The 22992-nt window shown below is 39.9% G+C and overlaps 1 protein-coding gene across 1 annotated transcript in view; it reads right to left on the reverse strand.

Moving 5' to 3' along the window:
* The window catches only part of WDR72 (WD repeat domain 72), a 259271-nt gene that overhangs the window by 186903 nt on the left and 49376 nt on the right, over nucleotides 1-22992 (reverse strand). Inside the window, 4 exon segments of the mRNA XM_004709519.2 lie at nucleotides 7618-7813; nucleotides 10686-10906; nucleotides 13196-13441; nucleotides 17625-17766. Of these exon segments, the coding sequence (XP_004709576.1) occupies nucleotides 7618-7813; nucleotides 10686-10906; nucleotides 13196-13441; nucleotides 17625-17766 (805 nt within the window).

Consider the following 22992-nt stretch of genomic DNA (forward strand, 5'->3'; position numbering starts at 1 on the left):
TATTTCTGGAAAACTGTGTCCAGAATATTGTCCATATAGCTCTTATCCTAAATAATGAAAGGAATCTCATATCTACAATCAAAGATTAAACTGCGCATTCTTTTTTTTAATGTGACATTATTTGACAATCATCCTCATTATCTCTTTTTTGAAACTATGTACGTCATTCACGTAGCATCATAGTAGATTTAATATTTTATTATTATTATTATCAGCTAACCACAGATAATTTCAGTAACAAAAAGAAATTAGCAGAAAATTTAACGTCTGGCATGAAAATAACTTGGAAATATCTTCTTTCTAACTCCTTTAATTTCCTATGAATGGACTCCCCTCAAACATAACAACAATCACAAAGACATGGCAGGATCTGGCGGTGTTTCTTTGTGTCGTACATGGGGTTTCTAAGAGTTGGAACCTGACTTGACAGCACTTAACAACAGCAAGGAAGTCCTATTCCTAAGTGGGATGTGTGAAACTTGAGAATGTGTTTTCCTTCCTACAATATACTATCCTCTGAGGACTGGGTCTCCAAGGCTTCTTCTTCAATGTCACCTGGCTCAGACTTGAGCTGCAACTGAGGGATGCAGCAAAAACAGACTCATATGGACCCTACATTCGAACCCACTTATTGGTTCAAGGGTCAGTCCCCTTGAAATCCCGGCCCCCCTCAGCTTCTGGATTTCCTTACTTCTGAGATTCCCTGTGACCATACCACCTGCGAATACTCTTCCTGGAGCCCAGCACTGCCTGGAAAGAAAAGTCCAGCTCTCTGCAATGGACCATGGTAAGTGAGTGGGCCACTTGCTGCTCACAGCCTGTGCAGGCCCAACGCCAGAACATCCTGACCCTGGGAAATGGTTCCAGCATGTGTTGGTGATGGTTTTCTGAGCACAGAAAAGACTGCCCTGAGCAGTGATGCACAGCCCCTGCCTCTCCTCCTTTCCTGCTAGCTGTCACTTTTGCTATCAGAGCAATGGCCACTTGTAATTTGCTGCTTCTAATCTGTGCGTACATTAAGAGCCAGCTACTGAGCGATAGTCAAAGACTAGCAGGAGAGCACGTAGCAGGCTTTGTGGAAACCATTTTCTTTTTTCTTGAAACTATCCTTATCGAATCCCCTGCCTAACAGTCTCAAAAAAGCTGACTCCATTTGCAATGGGTGCTCTTGTTGTGCTACTAGGGAAAACACTAGAATGAAAGCGATCCTGTAGGACAGTGTCCTGGAGAAAAAAACTAGAATCCAAGATGGGCATACACGTTTGTTGGAGACTAGGTACCGTTACTCAGTCTAAAGCCCTGCAGATTCATAAAACCTCTCTGTGTTCCATTTCCTCACTAGTAAAATGGACATCTTCATACCCATACTTCAAACAGAGTGACTGTGGATTGTTATAGTAGATTGAAAATATAATTAGTCTGTAGAGTCTCCAGACTATGGCCCCAAGGCTAACTTTAACCTGCTTCCTGCTTTTGTAAATAAAGTTTTATTAGACCCATCCTCACTTACTCCATCACGGGTTGTCCAGGACGTCTTTGCTACCTACAATGGCAGAGTTCAGTGTTTACAACATGGACTGTATGGTTCACAAAGTTGAAAAAGATTTGCTATCCTGACCGTTACAAGAAAAAAAATCTCAGGATGATCTTCTCAGGAAATGTTTTATGTTAAAGCAAACAAGATTTCGCTTTCTCCCCTAAAGTCCAACTGCTTAATATGGTCTCTTTCACTACACAGTCCAGAGGCTTAACAGAAGATACTCAATAGTAATCACAGTAGTTATAGCGACAGCACACGAGAAAGGTGTTACACAACATCCCTGCTATGCAAATCATTTCCCAAAGCATGAGAAATTCCTAAGTATAACTTGATTATTAAAAGAATAATTAGGCCACATCAAAGATCTATTTTGGGTATGTATTCTAGGAGCAAAAAAATCAGTATCGAATTATTCCTCTTGTGTCTCACAGCAATGAGGGGGACAAAGCTGCCCAGAATTGTCAGTGCCAAACACATTGTGGAAGCTCAAATATTAATCAAACTGACATCTCCAATTTTTCCCCTTTCTAATCAGACTGAAACATCATGGGACATCCGGCAGATCAATACGCAAAACTGGATGGTCTCATCACTCCCAACCTGGCAGGCATGTGTATTCACCCAGAAGACGAAGGCCCCTGTGTTATAAAAAAGACTTCCGTTTCAGTGGTTTGCCACTGCAATGAGTTGTGTGTGCCCACCTATGACCCCTGACTTTCCCCTGTCATGCATCTAACTGGCCCTTGTCACAGAAAAACAAACCAAAAGTCGTGTTGATTTCAAGATAAGATGGCCACGGAAACAGCCATTGAAATGCACGTGTACAAGTTCCGGAAGAGACTCAGGAAAAAAACCACCACCCCTCAAAATAAAACCCATAGCCTTGGAGTGAGTCTGACTAATGGTGACCCTAAATGAGAAAGCAGAACTGCCCCACAGTTTCCAAGGCTGACACCTTCCTTATAGAAGCAGGCCTTCGTATCCGTCTCCTGCAGAGTAGCTGGTGGATTAGAATGGATGACCTCTTTGTTAACAGCTGCGCACTTAACCACTGTGCCACCAAGGCTCTTAAGTAATAATCGGCTGTGATCAAGCACTGTGAATAACTGAGAAGGCCTGACAGCCTGTCTTCTACACCTGGGGGAGCGTGGCCCGAGGCCTAACCCTGCCCAGCATGTATTTAATTTCACACAAAGGAAGACTTTGGGTACCCTTAAGAATGCATTACCTTTACTTTTAGGGGTCTTCTTCTGTCTCTTCTTTCTTGATCCTGTCGCCCAAGCCCCTAGCCCACTGTGAACTCCTATTGTCTCTCTAGCGGCTCCAAAATTGCTATAGTGTAGAAAGAGTGGATAATGTAAATGTATTCCGTCTCCACGTCTTTCTATGAGGCAGAATACTGGGAGGGAACTAAGATCTGTTCCCCAATGAAAAGAGTGCGAAGCCTATGAGGAGGATCGTCCTAAGAAAAGAGAAAGAGCAGAAGTCTGAAAACGGAATGAAGTAAACTGCGTAAATACCCGGAGATATGTGGCATGGCCATTAGCTGCAGACACTGTAGTGAGGCTTTAAAAGCCTACAGTCAGGAAACCCCTCTAAGAACCACTACAACTGACTATTAAGGTGAACCCATACATACTCAATCTGCTAAGGCCCGCGAACATTTGGGTTGGTTCACTCATTCATATTGTCATTCATTCATGGGTCAGGCATATCAGTGAACTGATTCTATACACTCATCCAGCCGACTTGTTCTGTTCTGAACCATTGTTTTTCCACTAATTCATAAACATGGACACCTGATTTCAGATACTCTTGATCTCTATAGGAAAAGGATGAAATCACAATTTATTATAATAAATATGATGGAAGCATGTTAGCTATCTGAAATGGCTTGGTTCATTAAATTTCAAGCAAACTTGTAACCACAGAGTTAAAAGAAACTTCACAGCTAAGCCAATACCAGACACAAGACGACGAAGGAATGGCAAACGTATCCAATAGAAGTGAGTGTGGGGAAGAATGTTTCTGGAGCTCCAAAATGATAGCCAGTTGCCTGGTGCTTGCAAAACACATGTAAAAACATCGATAAAATGATTAGCAATATTACAATCAATTGTAATCTCCATCTAATGTGGAGTTGAGGGTGTTTATAAAATATTAATATAAATAACCAAAGGATCAACAGCTTCATTTAGAACTACTATCATACTGTTAATTTGGTGCTAAACATATTGCAAAAAAAGCTATGTAAAGAACCAACTATCCAGTGGTATGAGTGGCGAAACAGGGAGGGTAGAGGGAGAGTGGGTAGGAAAGAGGGAACCAATTACAAGGAACTATATGTGACCTCCTCCCTGGGGGACGGACAACAGAAAAGTGGGTGAAGGGAGACGTCGGACAGGGCAAGATATGACAAAATAACAATTTATAAATTATCAAGGGCTCATGAGGGAGGGGAGAGCGGGGAGGGAGGGGGAAAATGAGGACCTAATGCTGGAGGCTTAATTGGAGAGAAAATGTTTTGAGAAACGATGTGCAAATGCGCGTTACACAATTGATGTATGAAAGGATTGGGATAAAAGTTTTATGAGCCCCTAACAAAATGATTTTTTAAAAAAAGAAACAAGCAAAAAAAGAACCAACTATAGAAGACTCCTGAATTAAACTGTGATGTGTCCATAATGAACAATTTACAGATATTGATCATTTTACAAAATCTACTCCATCCTTTCTCCACCCTTCTCGGTGTCTTGCTCTGTGTATCAGAAGACTGACACCTAGAATTGTCCTCTAACATGGAATTAAACCAACGGAAATAACTAAAGGAGAAGAAAGACCGTCTTCTAATGCTGTCCCTATTTCAGCCCCACAGCTCTGCAAGAAGCAGTGTCCCACCTACACTATCAGGCAAGGCCAGACTTCATCAGATCCAGCTGGCACTTGACTCCCCCACATTCACTGTCATTGAATTGATTCTGATTCACAGCAACCTTCAAGTTTCAGAGACTCTAAGTCCAGATGGAAGCAATTAGCATCATCTGTCTCCTTCAGAGTGTTGCTAAGTTCGAACCACCAATCTTGTGGTCAGAAGCTCAATACGGAACCCCCTGTGTGAACATTCATTCTTCCTCTTATCCCGTTGGTCTTAAGGTGAAAAGCGCTTCGTGATATTTCCCTGGTGGTGGCGGCCTCACCAGCAATTCCTTGTGTGCACCCTAATCCCTACAACAACTTTCTAAGTAATCATTTCATTAAGGTGCTTCATTTGACTCACCTGGGTTGAATTTGGTTTCCTGCCAAGACCAACAGAAGCATTTATTTCTTGCTATCGAAAGATGTCTGGCAGAAAGTAGGTCAAATTATTAATAGCAGTTATTTTGAGATGGTGGGATAAGATTAGGTTCTGTTTTTGTTTTATGCATCTCTGTATTTTTTTTAATGTTCTACAGAATTTCCTTATGACATTGGGTAGTAAACTAATTTCAAACTGAAGTCGAGAATACAGCCTGAAGAAATACTAGTAATCTTTCATCACTGCTTTCCTTCCCACCCACCAAAACGTACATAAGTAAAATAATTACATGATCTGAGAAGTGACACACGATGAGACAAGGGAATCGTGAACACTGAGATCCAAATATTACTTTATTCTTCTTATATCCTATTTTCTAAGAAAATAATGGTAGATTACTACATGTTCACAAACGGAAGCATTACAGCTGTACATATTCATACGTAAGTATATTAGGAGGCTTCAAACTCTTCATGGGAAAATGGAATTAAAAGACAATATAATTTGTCCATGAATTTTTTGGTAGCCCTCATATATTTTACAGATTCAGATTTCATAAGCAGAAGTCAAGGTGTGGGAGGAATGCAAAAGTAAAAAGCAAGAGAGGTAGATACTTTTATGTAGACCTACTTGCAATTAGAGTGGTTTATGAGTAGATATATGGATAGACATACAGGCTATACAGGTGTGAGACGATAATTGCATATGGGTATTTACCTTTGCTGCAAATATATCCATAAATTCAGCGAACCACACTGAAAGAAAATTTGTGAAAAACGCCTTAGATATAATCAATGAGTTTCTGAAGCTGAGGACTCAGGACTACAGCTTTGGAAACACCAAAGTCCGTTGGCATAACATAGCCCACAAAGAGAACGCTCCACATCCTGCTTTAATGAATATCAACTGGGGTCTGCTTAAAAGATAATGAACAGCCAGCTAGGGTGCAACTATTGGTGTCTCTCCTTTGGGAGAAAAGATGAGTGATGAAAGCTACAAACCATAGACACAATTAGATCAATGGACTAATGGACCACAAGAACCATGACTACTCTGACACAAGAAGAACTAGATGGTGCCCGGCCACCACTACCAACTTCTGAAAGGGATACCAATAGCAGGTCTTGAATAGAGCGGGGCAAAAAAAGTGGAACAAAGCTCAATATTGTACAGAAAGAAGTACAGGGAGGCTAAATGCTTTACTCGAGACCATGGTCACTGGCAGATCCTGGAGGCAAGCTCCGGCTTGAGACCCTACGTCTCTAACCATTACATTGACCTTCCTTTATGAATGACAGCTTAAGAATATGAAAACTCTAATTTATGTGAATTGTTCAAAGAGTCACAGCACCCGTCATACTAGATATATAAGTTATTCGTTGTGCAATCTTTTAACATTAACCTGATTTCTCATAGGAAAGAATTTCTCATAGGAAAGAATGGTTGTGTCCAACCAAACTTTAATAACAAAAATAGGCATGAGGCTAGATGTGGCTGACTGGTCGCAGTTTGTAGACCCACCTAAGACTGATGTTAGTTCTTGAGAAAGTCCAGAGTAGCAGATTCCTCATCAATTAAAATGGAGAATTGATACCTCTTCTACGTCTCAACCCCAGAAACTATGAGGATCGGATGATGAAAGAAGCACAAATGTGTGTCAAAGCTACAAGGAAAGGTTCAAACATAGGGCAGAAGTAGGTTGCCCTCCGTGGTTGGGAGCCATCCTATGGACTTCAACTTCAGTCCTCTGGTATTTCAAGCATCAACAACAATGCACACAAGATGTAAAGAAAATAGCAATTATTTTAGTGAAAGGTGGCTCTAAACTATAATATCATAAACTATCCAGCCTATTAATAAAACTCACCATAAAACCACCAGTGATGAATCAATAAAGATTCATGGAACAGTTCCACTGAAATGTACTCTCAAGCAAACTCCCGGCTCACATGCATTCATTACTTTGCCTTTTGTGAGATGTTCCCAGAATTTGACTTGGAGCCCTGGGAGTCTAGTGGGTATGTGTTGGGCTGCGAACTGAAAGGTCAGCAGTTCGAAACCACCAAGTGCTCTGTGGAAGAAAGAGGAGGCTGTCTACTCCTGTAAAGAGTTACAGTCTCAGAAACACACAGGGATAGTTCTACCCTATCCTGTGAGTCAGAATCAACTAGGAGATAATGAGTGCTTTTTTTGTTTTTTGTTTTTCCCCAGCATTTACCTGATATGGGTTAGTCTCATACTTTCAGTTACACAGTGAAAACTTTTTGAAGTTTTAAAATTCAAACTGCACACTCTTTACCCTATGACAGCAAAAGTTCAACCGAGCCACTCAGTTTTCAGTTTCGCTGACTCAACCTTTCAGAGTTTTGTAATTAATTATATTCCATTATTACTGATCATCAATTAGCTCAAAACACTGCTGCGATGGTGAGTATGCTGAAGAAGGCAGAATTTAATGATCATTTGAGACTGGTAGGACACTAAATTTCACTCTTGTTAATAATTAAAGTAGATAACTTATGTTTTTATTTATAGCTTCCAGAAATATCTGGCTCATTCCTGTGCACTGCCCTGTCAGCTAATCATCAGTCGGTCGGGATCTGGCTTATGCCATTGTGTTTTATTTTCCACACACGCCTTCCTTGGAAGCTAGCAAATGCAGTGTAACCAAAGATGAAAGCAAAGTGAAATAGACACCGTGTCCTTCCTGGAACTCCATCCTGACAAAGGCTTTGATCTCATAAACGTACAAAGGATGGACGGAAGCGAAATTTCAATTTACCTGTTTCGATTTCCCAGATATACACAGAGTCATCTGCACATCCAACGATTAAAAAATTCTCCACAGGGTGCCATTTTATTGTCCTCACGGGGAACAGGTGCTTCCGGGCAAGGAGGAGACAGCTCCTCTCCTCCAGGTGGAGAAGAGCCACCGAATGGTCACTGCACACACAGCAAATTATCGGATCACCTCTTAACTGTGGACCGGAAAAAAAAAAAATCAAACAACAGCAGTCTTATTGTAAGTATTCAAATGCTTTCTTCATGATTAAATCAGACATTCCTTCCCAGTAACATCTAAGATCTCTGTTCAAACCCTCAGTTACCCCTCTGCTTTCTCCAGCAGGACCCTCCACTGGGGTCCAATGAACAACCTCTTGGGAAGGTCAAGAGATACAAGTCAGTGGAGAATTCCAGGCTAGATCTACATATCAGATAAATGAGGGACTTGACCATCAGCAAATTCAGGCAAGGAGGCAGACATCGGAAATAATGCAGAATAAAATAAACCCCAGAACTAATTTGTTGCCACAAAAAGAAGCTATTTGTAGACTCAAGCTTAGGCCCAAGGGTATCATGAGCTGATGATGTTTTCCACTTAGAGCCTCACAATGTGATTTGGTGCTGTTCCCAGAACTATACAGATTCTATTCAAGCAGGAAACACAGTACAGACACAATCTAAAAGAGGTAAGCACTAGGTAGTTCCAACAGAAAGCACAGCTTCAAAGATACAAGGACCAAAAATAGGCTCACAGGAGGGAGGGTCTTTAAGATGCTTTTAACATAGCCAGCACCTTGAGCACAGTTTAGGACAATGACCACCTTTGCTGGGGAAGCTGTGCTAAGCCTAACGTGAGAAAAACTAACAGGGTAGCTCTGTGTCCCACCATAAGTGATATTTGGAGGGGGCTTCAAAAAGTTCCTGGAAAAATGGAATTTTCCCACGAAGTTTTTGGAAGTCTCCAGGTCCCCACCATTAAACGACTTGAGGAGGAGGGTGTCCACGGATCTCTTCTGCTCCCTGCTTCTCTTCTAACCACCTTACCAAGCTCCTATTTTCCCTAAGGCTCCGAACCAGGGCTTCGAGGGTTAGTGCATGCATCTGTTGAGGTTCTTTGAGACTCTTGCAGTACAAATCATTAAGCTCTCTCTCTGGGAGACAGCATGCTATCTTTCTGAATGCTTTTTCAGAAGACTAGAGAAAAAAAATTAAAAATTCACAAAATGACAGATGTGATAGATTGGGATGCCAACTTGTCCAAGAGATCAGAGACCAATGGCTTCCCAACGTTATTACTTTAGAAAATTAATTCAGCCCACAGCTTCTACAATGAACAGTTCAATATGCAGCAGAGGTCTTAAACACACACACACACACACACACACACACACACACACACGCAAGAAAAAGTCAAACAAACAAACTCATTGTCACTGAGTCCATTCCTCCTCAGAGTGACCCTTTAAGGACAGAGGAGAACTGTCCCTGTGGGCTTCCAAGACTATAACTTTTTTATGGGAGTAGAAATCTCATGTCTCTCCCACGGAGCAGCTAGTAGTTTTGAACTGCTCACCTTGCACTTAGCAGCCCAATGCATTATCCACCATGCCATCACAGCTCCTACAAACAACACACACACCACCACCACCACCACCACCACCACCACTATCACGACCAGTCTATGGCCAGGAGTGGGCATGTACTAATGACCCATACTGGGCCAATAAGATTCTGTTTTCTAGGAATTTGACATTGTGAAACTAAAAGAGGTTGCAAAAAGAAGCTAGAACATGAAACTAACCTGGAACAGATACTTTGGGAGGAGGGGTGGGGTGTGGGGAATTAGAGATTAACCTAGGCTTCTGAATCGATAGTCCATGTCCTGTAGGGCCTAGTAACAGTGCTTTGACCCGGACGTATGAAAAATTACCTCTTACACTTTCAGTCACTTTCCTTTTTATCTTAGTTTAAATGGCTTTGAACTTTACATTTAAATAACTGAGGAAGAAGGAAAAGGCAGGTGAATGAAAGTAGTGCCTAGGAATCCTAGTCCAATAGGGTTAAAGGCCTTGACCGGAGTGCCCAAACTTGGAGAAAAGTATGATTTATAAAAGACGGGTGGTAGAGGGGAAAGAACTTCAGGAATAAGGGGCATATATCAATGCCTCCCAAATATTCTCACTCGTTTTGTTTTGTTTAGCACTTAACCTTGTCTCACTGTTGTTGTTTTTAAACCATTTATGGTGAAGAAATAGTGGGTTTTTTCTGACATACTACAAAAGTCTGGTTTAAAATTTAAAGCAAATGCTGAGTTGACTTGGGAGCGGACCGTTTATAATATTAATATGAAGAAATAATTTTTGCAAAACAATGAAACAACTTACAAAACTACTTATGTTAACCATGTGCCTTTTTTACAATGGAAAGTCAGGAGTGCTTCATTCATATCTTAACAAAGGTATCAACTCAACTTAGAGCTAAATTTGATGCTTCAGGAGGAAAGAAAACCAATTCAGTTTTCCCAGGACAAAGAAGAATCTCTTTAAATGTATTAAAGTTCATTATATGTTAACTAAATTAATGAGCAAACAGAAAATTCATTTAAGAAAATAGATTATTAAAATGTATCCATATTATGAGAATGGCAAATGGTGAAGGCACAAATTAATTCCTAATCTACGGACATAGTATTATATGAAATGTTTTATGTTGAGTTCCATTTACTGTTACAATAAAAAAGCCAATTTCTTTAAAATTTAAGACAGAAACAGAAAAAAGTAAATCCTTAAGAGAAATACATACTTAAAGAGAGAGAAATCATTAATATAAAACCAAGTGTTTATCAAAGTTCTGCTTTGCTATTAAATTATTTGTATAATACAAATTGTTACAGTAAATTGCATGTAGAGACTAGAGAGGAATATATGAAAATCATCCAGTGAGCATGTGAACATAAAACATTTTCTTTTTATGGGAATATGGTTTCTTTCTTCCATTTTCTAAATGCTCCATGACTCTATGTCACATTCAGGTTTCTCTGTCATGCTTTGCTTTGTTTTAACTTACTCTGAAATTCTCTGGTGACATCGAAAGACTAGTCACTGGGCCAGCTTCCAAGCAGAATTTATGCAAAATTTGTTCAGTAAAGATATCCCACAAGATGACGCATGAGTCCCAGTCCCCAGACACCATCCAACTTTGGTCCAATTTTGATGAGAGACCATGTGGATATAGTAATGAAGTAACACCTTGGTGATGGCCTTTAAGAACTTTGTGAGAAAGGGAATCTGGAAAACAAGAAACATTAAATTAAAGAAAGGGAAAATTATTTTTATTCCAAAAATCATGTTTGAGATTTCTTTTTACAAGAATTCAATGTTAAGAAAAACTTCCATAGAACTGACACTACACGCTTGACTATTAAAACGCAGGACCAACTCTTGGATCATTGCAAAAGCCAAGTGCTTCCTGGTAAACCAGATCATGTTTTTGTTGGAGTTCTAGAACTGGAGGTTCAAAGTCGATGAGTCATTTAAGGACACTAGCAAGGTTACAATTCCAGTGCTCTGAAATAGCAAACAGGGCTTCAAAAGAGTAAAGAATTAATGTAGTGCACCCCCCCAAATACAAGCTCAGAATATTACTGCTATCTTTTCAGACAGCATGACTATGTGTCGTATAAAAGAAACGTAAGACTTCACAAGAAGGTTTGCTTTGAAAATGGTTAATCATTACCTAGTTCCAGATAACTATCAGAAGGCTCAGAGAGGTTAAGTGACTTGCATCTTAGTGTGAAAAACAAACAGGGTCATGGTTAAGTGCATAGATCCACTGTTAGAGAAATGTGGCTCTTGTTTTCTTCCTTTCTTTTATTGTAGTTCCCTCATTTGCTAAATGTTTCCCTATAGGCAAGGGGTACTTTTTCTCCCTCTAAAATCACAGGTACTGAAGCTGAGAAACTGAGAGAGTAGTAGTATTACATCACAAAAGATGTTGAAAAAATAAGAGACTATCAGAATTTCCTTACACCGTGCCAGCCATTTAGTAGGCCCACGGGTATTTTGTACTGTACCTGTACTATAGACCGTACCAGGTATACGAACAGCTGATTCCCTCCTCTCTAACCAAGTACATGGCACCTTCCTTCCCCATTAGCTTAACCTAAAAAAACTAAAGGGGACTATAGGCCACTCTACAGCCTGGTGGCATAGTCAGTAACGCATTGGGCTGCTAACCACGAATTCACCAGTGGCTCCATGGAAGAAAGATGAGACTGTCCACTTCCATAGCAGTTTACAGCTTCGGAAACCCTACATAGGCTTACTCAGAGTCAGGGTCAACTTCATGGCAGAGGGTTGTTGGAGGATTATAGATCACAAATTCTCCTTTTTCACAATAAAAGTTACTCTCAACGCATCCTTATTCTACTTTGGTGACTTTGATTCCATCCGGTACATCCTCACTTTTAACCCCCGGAAGACCGTGAGGAGTGCTAACTCTTATGCTAGAAGTCAAATGCAAGTTTCTACTTCTCTGGATATAAAGGCTAGATTATTAGACACTTCAGTCTAAGCTGTTTTCAACAACTTTTAACCACTGCCATTTAGCTCTATACCAGTTACTCCTACTTCAAATAGGAGTCACAGTGAGCTGATTTTATTTTAAATGGAGATTTTGTATTTACCCCTTTAGGGCTCTTATGCTCTAATGCAGCAACACAATATTTTCTACACATCCTCAAATCTCAACCAGTTCCTCTATTTCCTTCCCCCTTACAAAATATAATGATCTTTATGTAACAAATATTAACTCTTACAATTTACACAGAAGTTCAAAACCACATATACATTTTACTAACAAGAAAAATATAATCAAACAGGAAGATACTCTTTGTCTTGTGAGAACACACAGCTGGCAAATGTTTGAAAAAATGGTTTGAGGAAAATAATTGTTTCTAAAATGTCCTTCAGCTGAATGTTTTCAAAATTAACAATAACGTACATTTTCTATGTTTCCAGTAGCCAATAACTGGAAAAAGCTAAAACACTCATTAATAGAAGAGTTATAAGATCCATTTTGATTAATTTGAACATTTAAAATTAGCATATAGAAAATGTGCTCTCGGTTATTCTTTTAAAAAGATGTTTAGATGAAGTGTTTAGAATATGCTCCCATATTGTAACCTAGTTAAAAGTATACACGCTACTGATATGTGTTCATATATGCACAGGAAATTTCAAGATAGGTACCGAGAAATTGCTTATAGCAGTTGACTTTAGAAGAACTGGATGCCTTTAGAGGATTGGATGATCAAAGAGGAGCAGAACACATTTTTCATTGCATAGCTTGCTTGAGATTATGAAAAAGTACAGCAGGTTAAGCACTGGGCTTTTAACCACAAATCTATCAGCTGCTTCATGGAAGAAACTACATGTGCACATGTGCTCCACTTTAAAATTAACATGAGCACAAATTTAGCAGCAAATGTTTAAGCCTCTGAAATCTTCTTTAGTACAACCTGTTGAAGTTGAAGATGATATAAATCAAATAACTAGGATAAAATAAAATCCAATGACCTCTTAATAAGGAACCACCTTCCAGGAGTCCTGCTTTGGCAGCATGTAAACCTTGTGTAATGAAAATTCTCCCATCTTCACAGCCACATATTAGTTTGTCGAGACTTGGAATGTACACTGATGAGGTGACTACTGCAGTTCCAGTGCCTTCTCTAAACCCAGAGAGATGGTCAATAATATTTTGTGACATGGAATGATGCTTATCAAAATTATCTTGAAGAGTCCAGGTCGTACTTATTGGTATTTCTAAAAAGAGAGAAAAAAATAATTAATACAATTTGTAAAAGAAAAGCACTTAATTTGATTCAACATAGGTATGGAAAATAGTAACAAGGTGCACCATCTCTTTGGGTTATAGAAACACTTCTGCTCTATCATCATAACAGCCTGCTTGCCATCCATTGTCTTCTCTTAAAACTCAATTGTACTGGCCCACTGTCTGGAAGCTCAGAAGAATTGATTTGTACAAAAATTAGTTCTTTCATCTGAGACACAGATCAACCAAAAGACTGAGAAACGTTTGCAATGATGTGAAATGGTAGACTCATCTCTGTTTACTTTAGTATGCCACCGAAGACTAAATATATCTTAGTTGCAAGAGAGAAATAAATGGAAGAACGGAGCACCAGAATTGAAGGAAAGGTTATTAACGGCCTGGAAATGACACAACCTTGCTTGCTAAAAGCAAAGAGGTATTGAAGCACTTGCTAAGGAAGAAAAAAGACTGTAGTCATCAGGATGGGTTGCAACTCAATGGAAAGAAAATCAAATTTCTCACACTATACAAATGACATCAAGATAAACAGAAGAACAGACTGAGTCAAGGATTGTATCTTTCTTGGATCCTCAATCAATGCTCATGGAAGCAGTAGATCAAACAACCCATTGCACTGGACGGATCTGGTGCACGAGCTTTCTTTAAAGTCCTGAAGAGGATCTATATCCCCTTGAGAACTAAGATATACCTGACTCAACTCATGGCATTTTCAGTCACCTCGTATGCTTGTGAAAGTTAGGTAATGAACAAGGAAGACTGAAGAGCAATTGGTGCACTTGAATGATGGCACTGGTGGAGAATACTGAAAATATCACGGACTGCAAGAACAAAACAAATCTATCTTGGTGGAAGTACAGCCAGAAGGCTCTTTAGAAGCAAAGAAGTTAAGACTTCATCCCGCATATTTGGGCCTGTTTTCAAGAGTGACCTGTCCCTGGAACAAAGGATCATGGTTAGTGCAAGAGAGTCATCAAAAGAGAGGAACCGTCTCAGTGAAAAAGAGGGAGTTCCTGACATAAGGGCTACAGCAATAGGCTCAAATAAAATAACAACAGTGCCGATGGCACAGGACAAGGCAGTGTTTCTTTCTGTGAGGCATAGGGTCAGTAGAAGCCAGACCAATTGGATGGCACCTAGCAAGACAGGTGGTAACCATGTGAATATCTAAAAAAAATCATACAAAGCTCACAAGAATGCTGAATGCCATTTTATATTGCTGACCACTCATGCTTTTGAACTTGACCTCAGCAAGGTTCAGAAAGTAAGAGACGTGGCATTTGTAGATGAAGAAAATGCGTTACTCGATCTTATTCTATGTGAAAGGGACTGTTACAACTGTTACAACCTCAGTCCCATACCTTGGACTAGCACAAGCATGGGCAGAGACCTCTATGAGTCTGGCAACAAACAAACATTTAGTGCTGCTGGGAGACAGAACAGGCATGAGAAACCGTAGACACACACCAACAAGCAGCTTAAGATGTGAGTATGGCCTCATTTTTTAACTTTGAAATCCAGGTTATAAGAAGAAGCTTTTTCCATCTATCATAATACGTTCTAATTGTCTTATGAGACTCTTTTTTATTAATCTCACTGCTATTGAGTCAATTCTGAGGCATAGTGGCCCTCTAGGACAGGGGACGACTACCCCTGTGGATTTCCAAGACTGTAAGTGTTTACTGGAATAGAGAGCCTGTGGAGCAGCTGTTAGTTTTGAACTGCTGGCCTTTGGTTGGCAGCTCAGTGCATAACCACTCCACAACCAGAGGCCCTCTTAGTTAAGCATTGCGTTGCTAGCCTCAGTGTTGGTGGTTCAAATCTACCAGGCACTGTGACTGAGAAATATGAGGCTCTCTCGGCTCCAATAAATATTTATACTCTCAGAAATTCTGTAGAAGAGTTCTACACTGCCCTATAGTGTTGTTATGAGTCAGAATCATAGGTTTGGCTTTTTGTACTATGAACAATTTATAAAAGATGTGGGACAGAAACACTGAAAGTTATGCTAGTTGACCAACAGAAATGGGTGCATAGAGATCCAACAATTGGGGCATGGAGATCCTATGCCTTCTGTACTTCTACGTGATGATCCACAGAGATGTTTCACTGATTGGAGAAGGAGGGATACAGAGCCAGCATGAGGGTCCTCAACTTGGAGCCCACATTCTTTACAATATCTACTTTAATTATTTCAGGTTTTTTACCCAAGCCAAATTAGAATAACCAGATGATAAATCATCTCAACAATTGCCAACTGCTCAGTGCCAACATTTATATTTGTGTTTGCAATTACAAGAATTATCATCACAATCAAGAAGTGGGCTATAAGTAAGTTGCTATTAGTAACAGGGTGTCTTCAAGTCAGCTCTTAGTGACCCAGAGCAGCCTCAAACCACCAACTTTCAGTTCTCAGCCACGCACTTAACCATTTGTCCCACCAGTGCTCTTTGAAAAAGGATACATGACATTTATGAAGGTGAGGTTTTTAAGTACTGCTACAAAAGGAGAGAACCTTAATCAAAGCAACAACAACAAAAACGCTAACTGAAGAAAATGATTGTTTCTCAACTATTTTTCAAACTGGGTATAGACACTTTAGAAAGTATCTAAATCCTTCCAAGAATTCCTAATTCTTCAATTTATACATCAAAGTGGCAGTTTGGGCATTCTGGAAGGGTTCAATTATGTTTGTTTGTTTGTTTGTTTGTTTGTTTGTTTATGTTCTTTGAGTTTGGGAACAAAAATAAGTCTGAAGGGGGCAAGATCCAGGCTGTAGATGGATGCAGAATAGAAGGGATAAGGTTTCCCAAAGAAATTCTCCTAGGATAGGCCTTGGTACCCTCAAAGAATGAACAAGTACATTGTCTTTATGGAAGAAACTCCTCAATGCAATTTTTCTGGCCTTTTACACACCAGTGCAATTTTCACTTTTCTTAAAACTTTTTCATGGTAAGTCCATGATTGTTATATCTCCTTCAAGAAAACAGATCAAGATTACACCTTCATTTTAAAAATGTAAAAGCCATTGCCATCACCTTCTTAGCTGGCCTCTCTGCATTGAATGGAACTGGTTTAGCACATGCTTTCAAACATCCCTGCTTTCATGGGACCCTTTTTTTGAAGTCACTGTTTTGGTTGGGCCTTGCTCTCGGGTTCCTATCGTTAAGTCATAACTGGTTAGGATTCACTCCATAAAGTTATATTCATTAGCTTCACTTTTGTTTAAAGGACTGATGAAAAGATCAACTTTGTGACCTAACTGGCCCTCACACAATGTTTTTTGGCATGCATGGGACTGAGTGCATGCTGGGCTAACGTGTTCGCTTAAAATTGAAAATGCCAAACCATAGGAGATTCCAACTTCAATTGTAATCCTATCATCTTTTTCTACCAGTTTCTGGCTTTCACCCATCGTTTCTTCATTCATCAGGGTTGATAGTCATCGGGTTCTTGGCTCTTTTTTGAGGTTTTCCTAATATTCCTTAAAATGATTCCTTTTCTAAAAAAATACCCAACATTTTTTTTATGTGGGGTGGCCCAACCATAAATTATGTGGAGTGGCCCAACCATAAATTTGTGACAAAGCTTCCATGATTTGGGAAGACGCTCGCCTAAGTTCTGTTAAAAAATTGATATTTGCACTGACTTCAAAAATGTTTTCCCAAGACATCCAAAGTATCTGTATGTTGAAGGTACTCTAAGGAGATTAGACAAAGTGTATTCCTAAGCGACCAGGTCTGCAGTCATCCACTGATCAGAGACATCTTTAAGCACATTTTGTTTAGATTAACTTCATGCATGTGTGACCTAGAACTTTAGTAGCAATACTTTTTTATTTATTCTTTAATATGCATAAGATTTAACTCACAAATATCCCATATTTATATAGTCAGCATTCATTTATTTAAACCAAACATCATTTGTTATGTTAAACTGATGTTAATTTGAATTATATTGGTTATATAATTATGTAGGAGCTATTAGAATCATATTTATACTTTTAAACTTTCACATTTTAGGTAACATACTAAACATATTTGAATGCACAATGACAGATCATTTTTCGTGTGCGTAGCTACTTTGTGGAACGTAGGAAAACACTAAATTTATTGTCAGCTAACTCTCAGTAGACACATGATTAGAAATTATTACCTCGAGGAGAACCATCGAACTTTGAAACAGGAACATCAGGAATGTGCCACAAAGTAATCCTTCCAGAGACTTCTCCGGAGAAAAGTACCTTATAAAAAGGCTCTTTCCTTTCATCCATGTATCCCATAACAAAGGGAAGGCCCTGGTCGGAAATAAAGAGTTAACTCCTTATGCAACAAAAATATCTTACTACAGAGACAGTCACAGTTTGACATGAAACATGAGATTTCATAATAGAAACTTTTCCATTTATTTCCCACCATTTCCGACTAAATTAAATTTAATAACCTCCAATGTAAGACCAAAAAGGTCTTTAGAAAATAAGAAGCAAAGTTATCAGGTGATTCCAAGTAAGTCTACAGAGTATCCAACTATGTATGTATTATTCATTCTATTAGGCACTTTGCATATGTTTGGTTCAATAACCCAAACAATCATTCTGTGAAGTTGGTATTATCATTGCCTTCATTTATACACGTGTAAACTCAGTGAGAATTGGTTGATTTGTCCAAGGTGATAGAAATGGGAAAAGTGGAGCTTGGATCAAGTACAGTATTTCTGATTTGTCCGCCTATCTTAAAAACAACACTCTTGGTAAAATCAGGACTTGAATTCAGGCAGTCAATCCCAGTCTTCATTCTTAACTATTGTATTCATTACCTCTTGGAGAATGAGTGCTCCCTGATATTCTAAGGAAAAAGTTCGTGATTCTCATAAGTAAGGGCTGTGAAGGTACTTTCAGATAAATTGCAGGATTAGAGAAGAAACTACTGGAAAGGAGGTATGTGAAGGTGTCAAGGAGTGGGCAAGCATCAGAGTAATGGAATGCGGGAGGTAAAACCAGAAGGGGATAACAGCAATCCAAGGAGCAGGCCCATGAAGTGAATGAGAAAGCATACCCGCATCATCCAAGCAACATCCTTGTTCTTCGTTACTTTTCAACGATCTCATGCAGTAGACTTGGCCAAGACAGCAGGTTGTCTGATTTCTTGACGGCTGCTTCCATGACTATTGATTGTGGATGCAAGCAAAAGGAAATCCTTAACAGCTTCCATCCTTTCTCCATCTGTAATCCTTAACAGCTTCCATCCTTTCTCCATCTGTCTTGATGCTATTGGTCCAGTTGTGAGCATTTTGTTTTTCTTTCTATTGAGTTGCAATCAATACCGAAGGCTGCAGCCTTTGATCTTCATCAGCAAGTGTTTCAAGTCCTTCTGGCTTTCATCAAACAAGATTGTGTCCCCCGATACTGAAGCCATGTTGTGCTTCATATAGTCAAAAAGAAAAACAAACCCTTCACTGCCATGAAGTCAATTGCAATTCATAGCAACCCAGAAACCCTATAGGACAGGGTAGATCTACCACTGTGAGTTCCTGAGATCAAAACTGTTAATAGGAGTAGAAAGCCTCTACTTTCTACCATGGAATGGTTGGTAGTTTTGAGTCAATGACCTTGTATTTAGCATCCCAACATGTAACCACTATAACACCAGGACTCCCTTCATGTGAGATGCTCAGCTTCTCACATTATTTACTGGGCATATAGAGGATTAAGTGTGAGGTTCTGAATAAATATAATGAAAGGAAGAGAGGATACGACCCTGACGCACACCTTTCCTGATTTGAAACAGCACAGCATTCTCTTGTTCTGTTCCGATGGCTTCCTGTTAGTCCACATCCAGGAGCCGCATGAGCCCAGTGAAGTGCTGTGGAATTCCCATTCTTCTCCATGTGATCCACAGTTTGTTATGAGCCAAATTGTTGAAAGGCTTTGCATAGTCAACAAAACACAGGTAAACATCTTTCCAGGATTCTCTGTTTAGGCAGAGGTCCATCGTACTGCAGCAATGGTATCCCTTATTCCAAATACTCTTCTGAACCCAGCCTGAATGTCTGGCTGCTCCACGTGGATGTACTACTACAACTGCTATTGTGTGCTTGCCATCAAAATTTCGTGCGATATTAATGGTATTATTTGATAATTTCTGCATCCTGTTGGATCAACTATATTTGGAATGGGTAAAATGATAGATCTCTTTCAACCAGTTGGCCAGTTATCAGTCTTCCAAATTTCTTGGCATAGGTGAGTGAGTGCGTCAAGAATTCCCCAGCTTGGTGGAACACTTCAATGGGTATTACATCAGTTCCTGGCACCTGGTTTTTTATCTTGTTATTAGTGCACTGTGGACTTCTTACTTCAATACCTTCAGTTCTTGATCATATGCTACCATTTGAAATGGTTGAATGTTGACAGTTTTTTTTGGTTGTTTGTTTTTCCATACAATTACACTTTTGCATTCCTTCCATTTTCTTTTGATCCTTGGCAGTTTTTGTGGTTGTTGTTGTTGTTATTGTTGCTAGATGCCATCAGATTAGTCCCAACACACAGAAAACAACAGACTGCCTAGACAGGCGCCATCCTGACAATTGTTCTTATGTTGGAGCCCAGTGTTGCAATCACATTTTGCCCAGAGAATCCTTCAATACTACCATATACTATCTCTATTAAAAGAGCAAGTTATTTAATTTAAGCCTCTGACTTAACATTTTGCTGTAAAGAGATTAATAAAAATGTCATATGCTGGAATTGACTCTGTGGCAACTAGTTGTCCATTTCTATATGGGATTGTTGTGCCAGTTAATGAATTCATACATATAAGGTGCTTAAAATAATGCAATAAATATTAAACACTCTTGTTATCTTTTATCTGGACTGAGAAACCCACTCTAATAATCCATTACCAGACTCTGGGATCAACGTGTTTGGATTCAAATGCTTGGGAATTCTTTCTGAACATCAGGTTCAAAATGAGACCCTTATGGGAACTGAAGTAGGTAAGGTGTCAGTATCTCTGATCAGAAGAAAGCCTTGGTAAAAGTTAGCAGTCATCATTGTCATTACCATTAGTGTTAGCTGATGTACTCAAATTTTTCATTGTCGGGCCTCAAGATTTTTCTACTTCAACTACTCTCAACTCAGCAGTGTAGTTTAACTTCTTACCTGAGACCCTTGGTGCGGCCAGTTCCTCCTCTCACTACTGTCACTGCTGCCATCAAGACACAAAGACAAACAGCCTCCCTGTCTCCTTGTCAATGCAATCTTCTAGAACTGCCTCTTTTTCCAAAACTGTAAATCTTAAAGAGAGTAGAAAGCCCCAGCTTCCTCCCACAGAGCGACTGGTGGTTTCAAACCACTGACCTTGAGGATCACAGCAAGTGGTATAACCACTATGCCACCAGGGTTCCCCTGGCATGAGCCCCAAATAGTCACCAGCCATAATGCAATGCTAAGGAGACCCTCGGGAAGACGACAAAGGAAGAGGGAGCCATCATTCCTGCTGACAGAACTCCATTGGCAGATACGTTCCCAGCGTCACAAACACAACTCTGAAGAAACCGAGCTTTTGCTCTATGGAGTTCTTCCTCTAGGAACCTTGCTGGTGATATAGATGTGTTTGGGCCGCTAACAGAAAGGCTGGCAGTTAAAATCCACTGACCACGCTGGGAGAGAAAAATAAGGCTCTCTGCTTCCATAAAGGTTTATAGTGTCAGAAATCCTAGAGAGCTGTTCTCCTGTCCACGGGGCTACTATGAATTGGAATCTTCAATAATGAGGGGGTTGATTACTCTAGTTTGCTTGTTTGTTTGGTCATTTTTCTCTATTGATCTGTGAACACCCTCAATGAGCCTTACTTATATGCATTCTTATTTTCCTGAAAAAGTATGCTGCTGGTAGATGCCAACAAGTCAGTTCCAACTCAGGGCCACCTTCGCACTACAAACAGAATGGAACGCTGCCCCGTCCTGGGCCCTCCTCACCATCGTTGTCATGCTTGAGCCTGCTGTGGCAGCCACTGTTGTCATTCATCTCCTTGAGGGTCTTCCTGCTTTTCACTGTCCCTCTACTTTACCAAACATGATGGTCTGTCCTCAGGGACTGGTCTCATGACACGTCCAAAGCACAGGAGATGCCATCTTGCCCTCTTTTCCTCTAAGGAGAACTCTGACCACATGTATTCAAAGACAGACTTGTTTATCCTTTTGACAACCCATGGTACTTTTACATGCTTCTCCGGCACAAAAATTCATAGGCCATCAATTCTTCTTCCGTCTTCCGTATTCAGTGTACAACTTCCGGCTGCATGTGAGATGACTGACGTATACGTATTGAGTAAGTAGAGTGAAAGCATGCAAGCCTGGTGCACACCTTTTTCTAATTTTAAACCACGTAGTGCTCCCTTGTTCTGTTTGCACAACTGCCTCTTGATCTATGCACAAGTGCCAGAGACGCACAATGAAGGGTTCTGGAGCCCCTGTCTTCTCAAGAGTATCCATCGTTTCACTATGATCCACGTAGTTGAATGTCTTGGCATTGTCAATAAAGCACGAGTAAACATCCTTCTGGTACCCCATACTTCCAGCCAAGATCCATCTGACATTAGTAATGGTATCCCTTGCCCCATATCCTCTTCAAAATCCAGCCAGAACCTCTGGCATCTGCCGTCAACGTCCTGCTGCAACAATTAGTGGATGATCTTTGGCAAAACTTTATTTGTATGTGCTATCAAGGATAATGTCCTATAATTTGAGCATTCTACTGGGCCACAGTTCTTTGGAATGAGTACGTACATGGAGGTTTTCAATCAGTTGGCCAAATAGCTGTTTTCCAAATTTCCTGGCGTGGAAGACTGAGCGCTTCCAGTGCTTCATCATCTCGATGAAACATTTTAACTGGTGCTCGATCAATTCCTGGAGCCTTGTTTTTGGATAATCATTTCAGTGCAGCTTAAACTTCTTCCTTCAGCACCCTTGGCTCTTGCTTAAATGGTACCTCCTGAAATGGTGGAATGTTTTGTGCATTCTTTCCTTTTTTTTTTTTTTTTTTAATGCTTCCTGCATCATTCAATATTTTGCCCCTAGGATCTTTGAATCTTGCAACTTGAGGCTTGAATTTTTTTTCTTTTAAGTTTAAGATATGTTGAGTATGTTCTTCCCTTTGCGTATTCTAACTCTAGGAATGTGCACATTTCATTATAATATTTTACTTTTTACGTTCAGTTCTGTGACGTCATCATTGCTTCCTTTTGCCTTCGCTGCTCTATGATTAGGGCAAATTTCAGAGTCTTATGACATCCACTTGGATGTTTCTTTCTTCCTTGTCTCCTTAATGCCCTCTTGCCCTCTTCATGAGTCCTGTTCAGGATGTCCTCCCACGCCCATCAGGTCATCAGATGCAGCAAATCTGTAGTAGCAATGTGATATAAAAATGTATAATATAACCTGATATATCAGGTTAGTACTACAGGTTTACAGAGCATATTTTATGCTCAATCTCTCTGTGGAATTCATCTCCCAACAGTCCACAATG

The sequence above is a fragment of the Echinops telfairi genome, unplaced genomic scaffold, assembly GCF_000313985.2.
Source record: "Echinops telfairi isolate 266 unplaced genomic scaffold, ASM31398v2 ScPeMD7_8;HRSCAF=38, whole genome shotgun sequence".
NCBI lineage: Eukaryota > Metazoa > Chordata > Mammalia > Afrosoricida > Tenrecidae > Echinops > Echinops telfairi.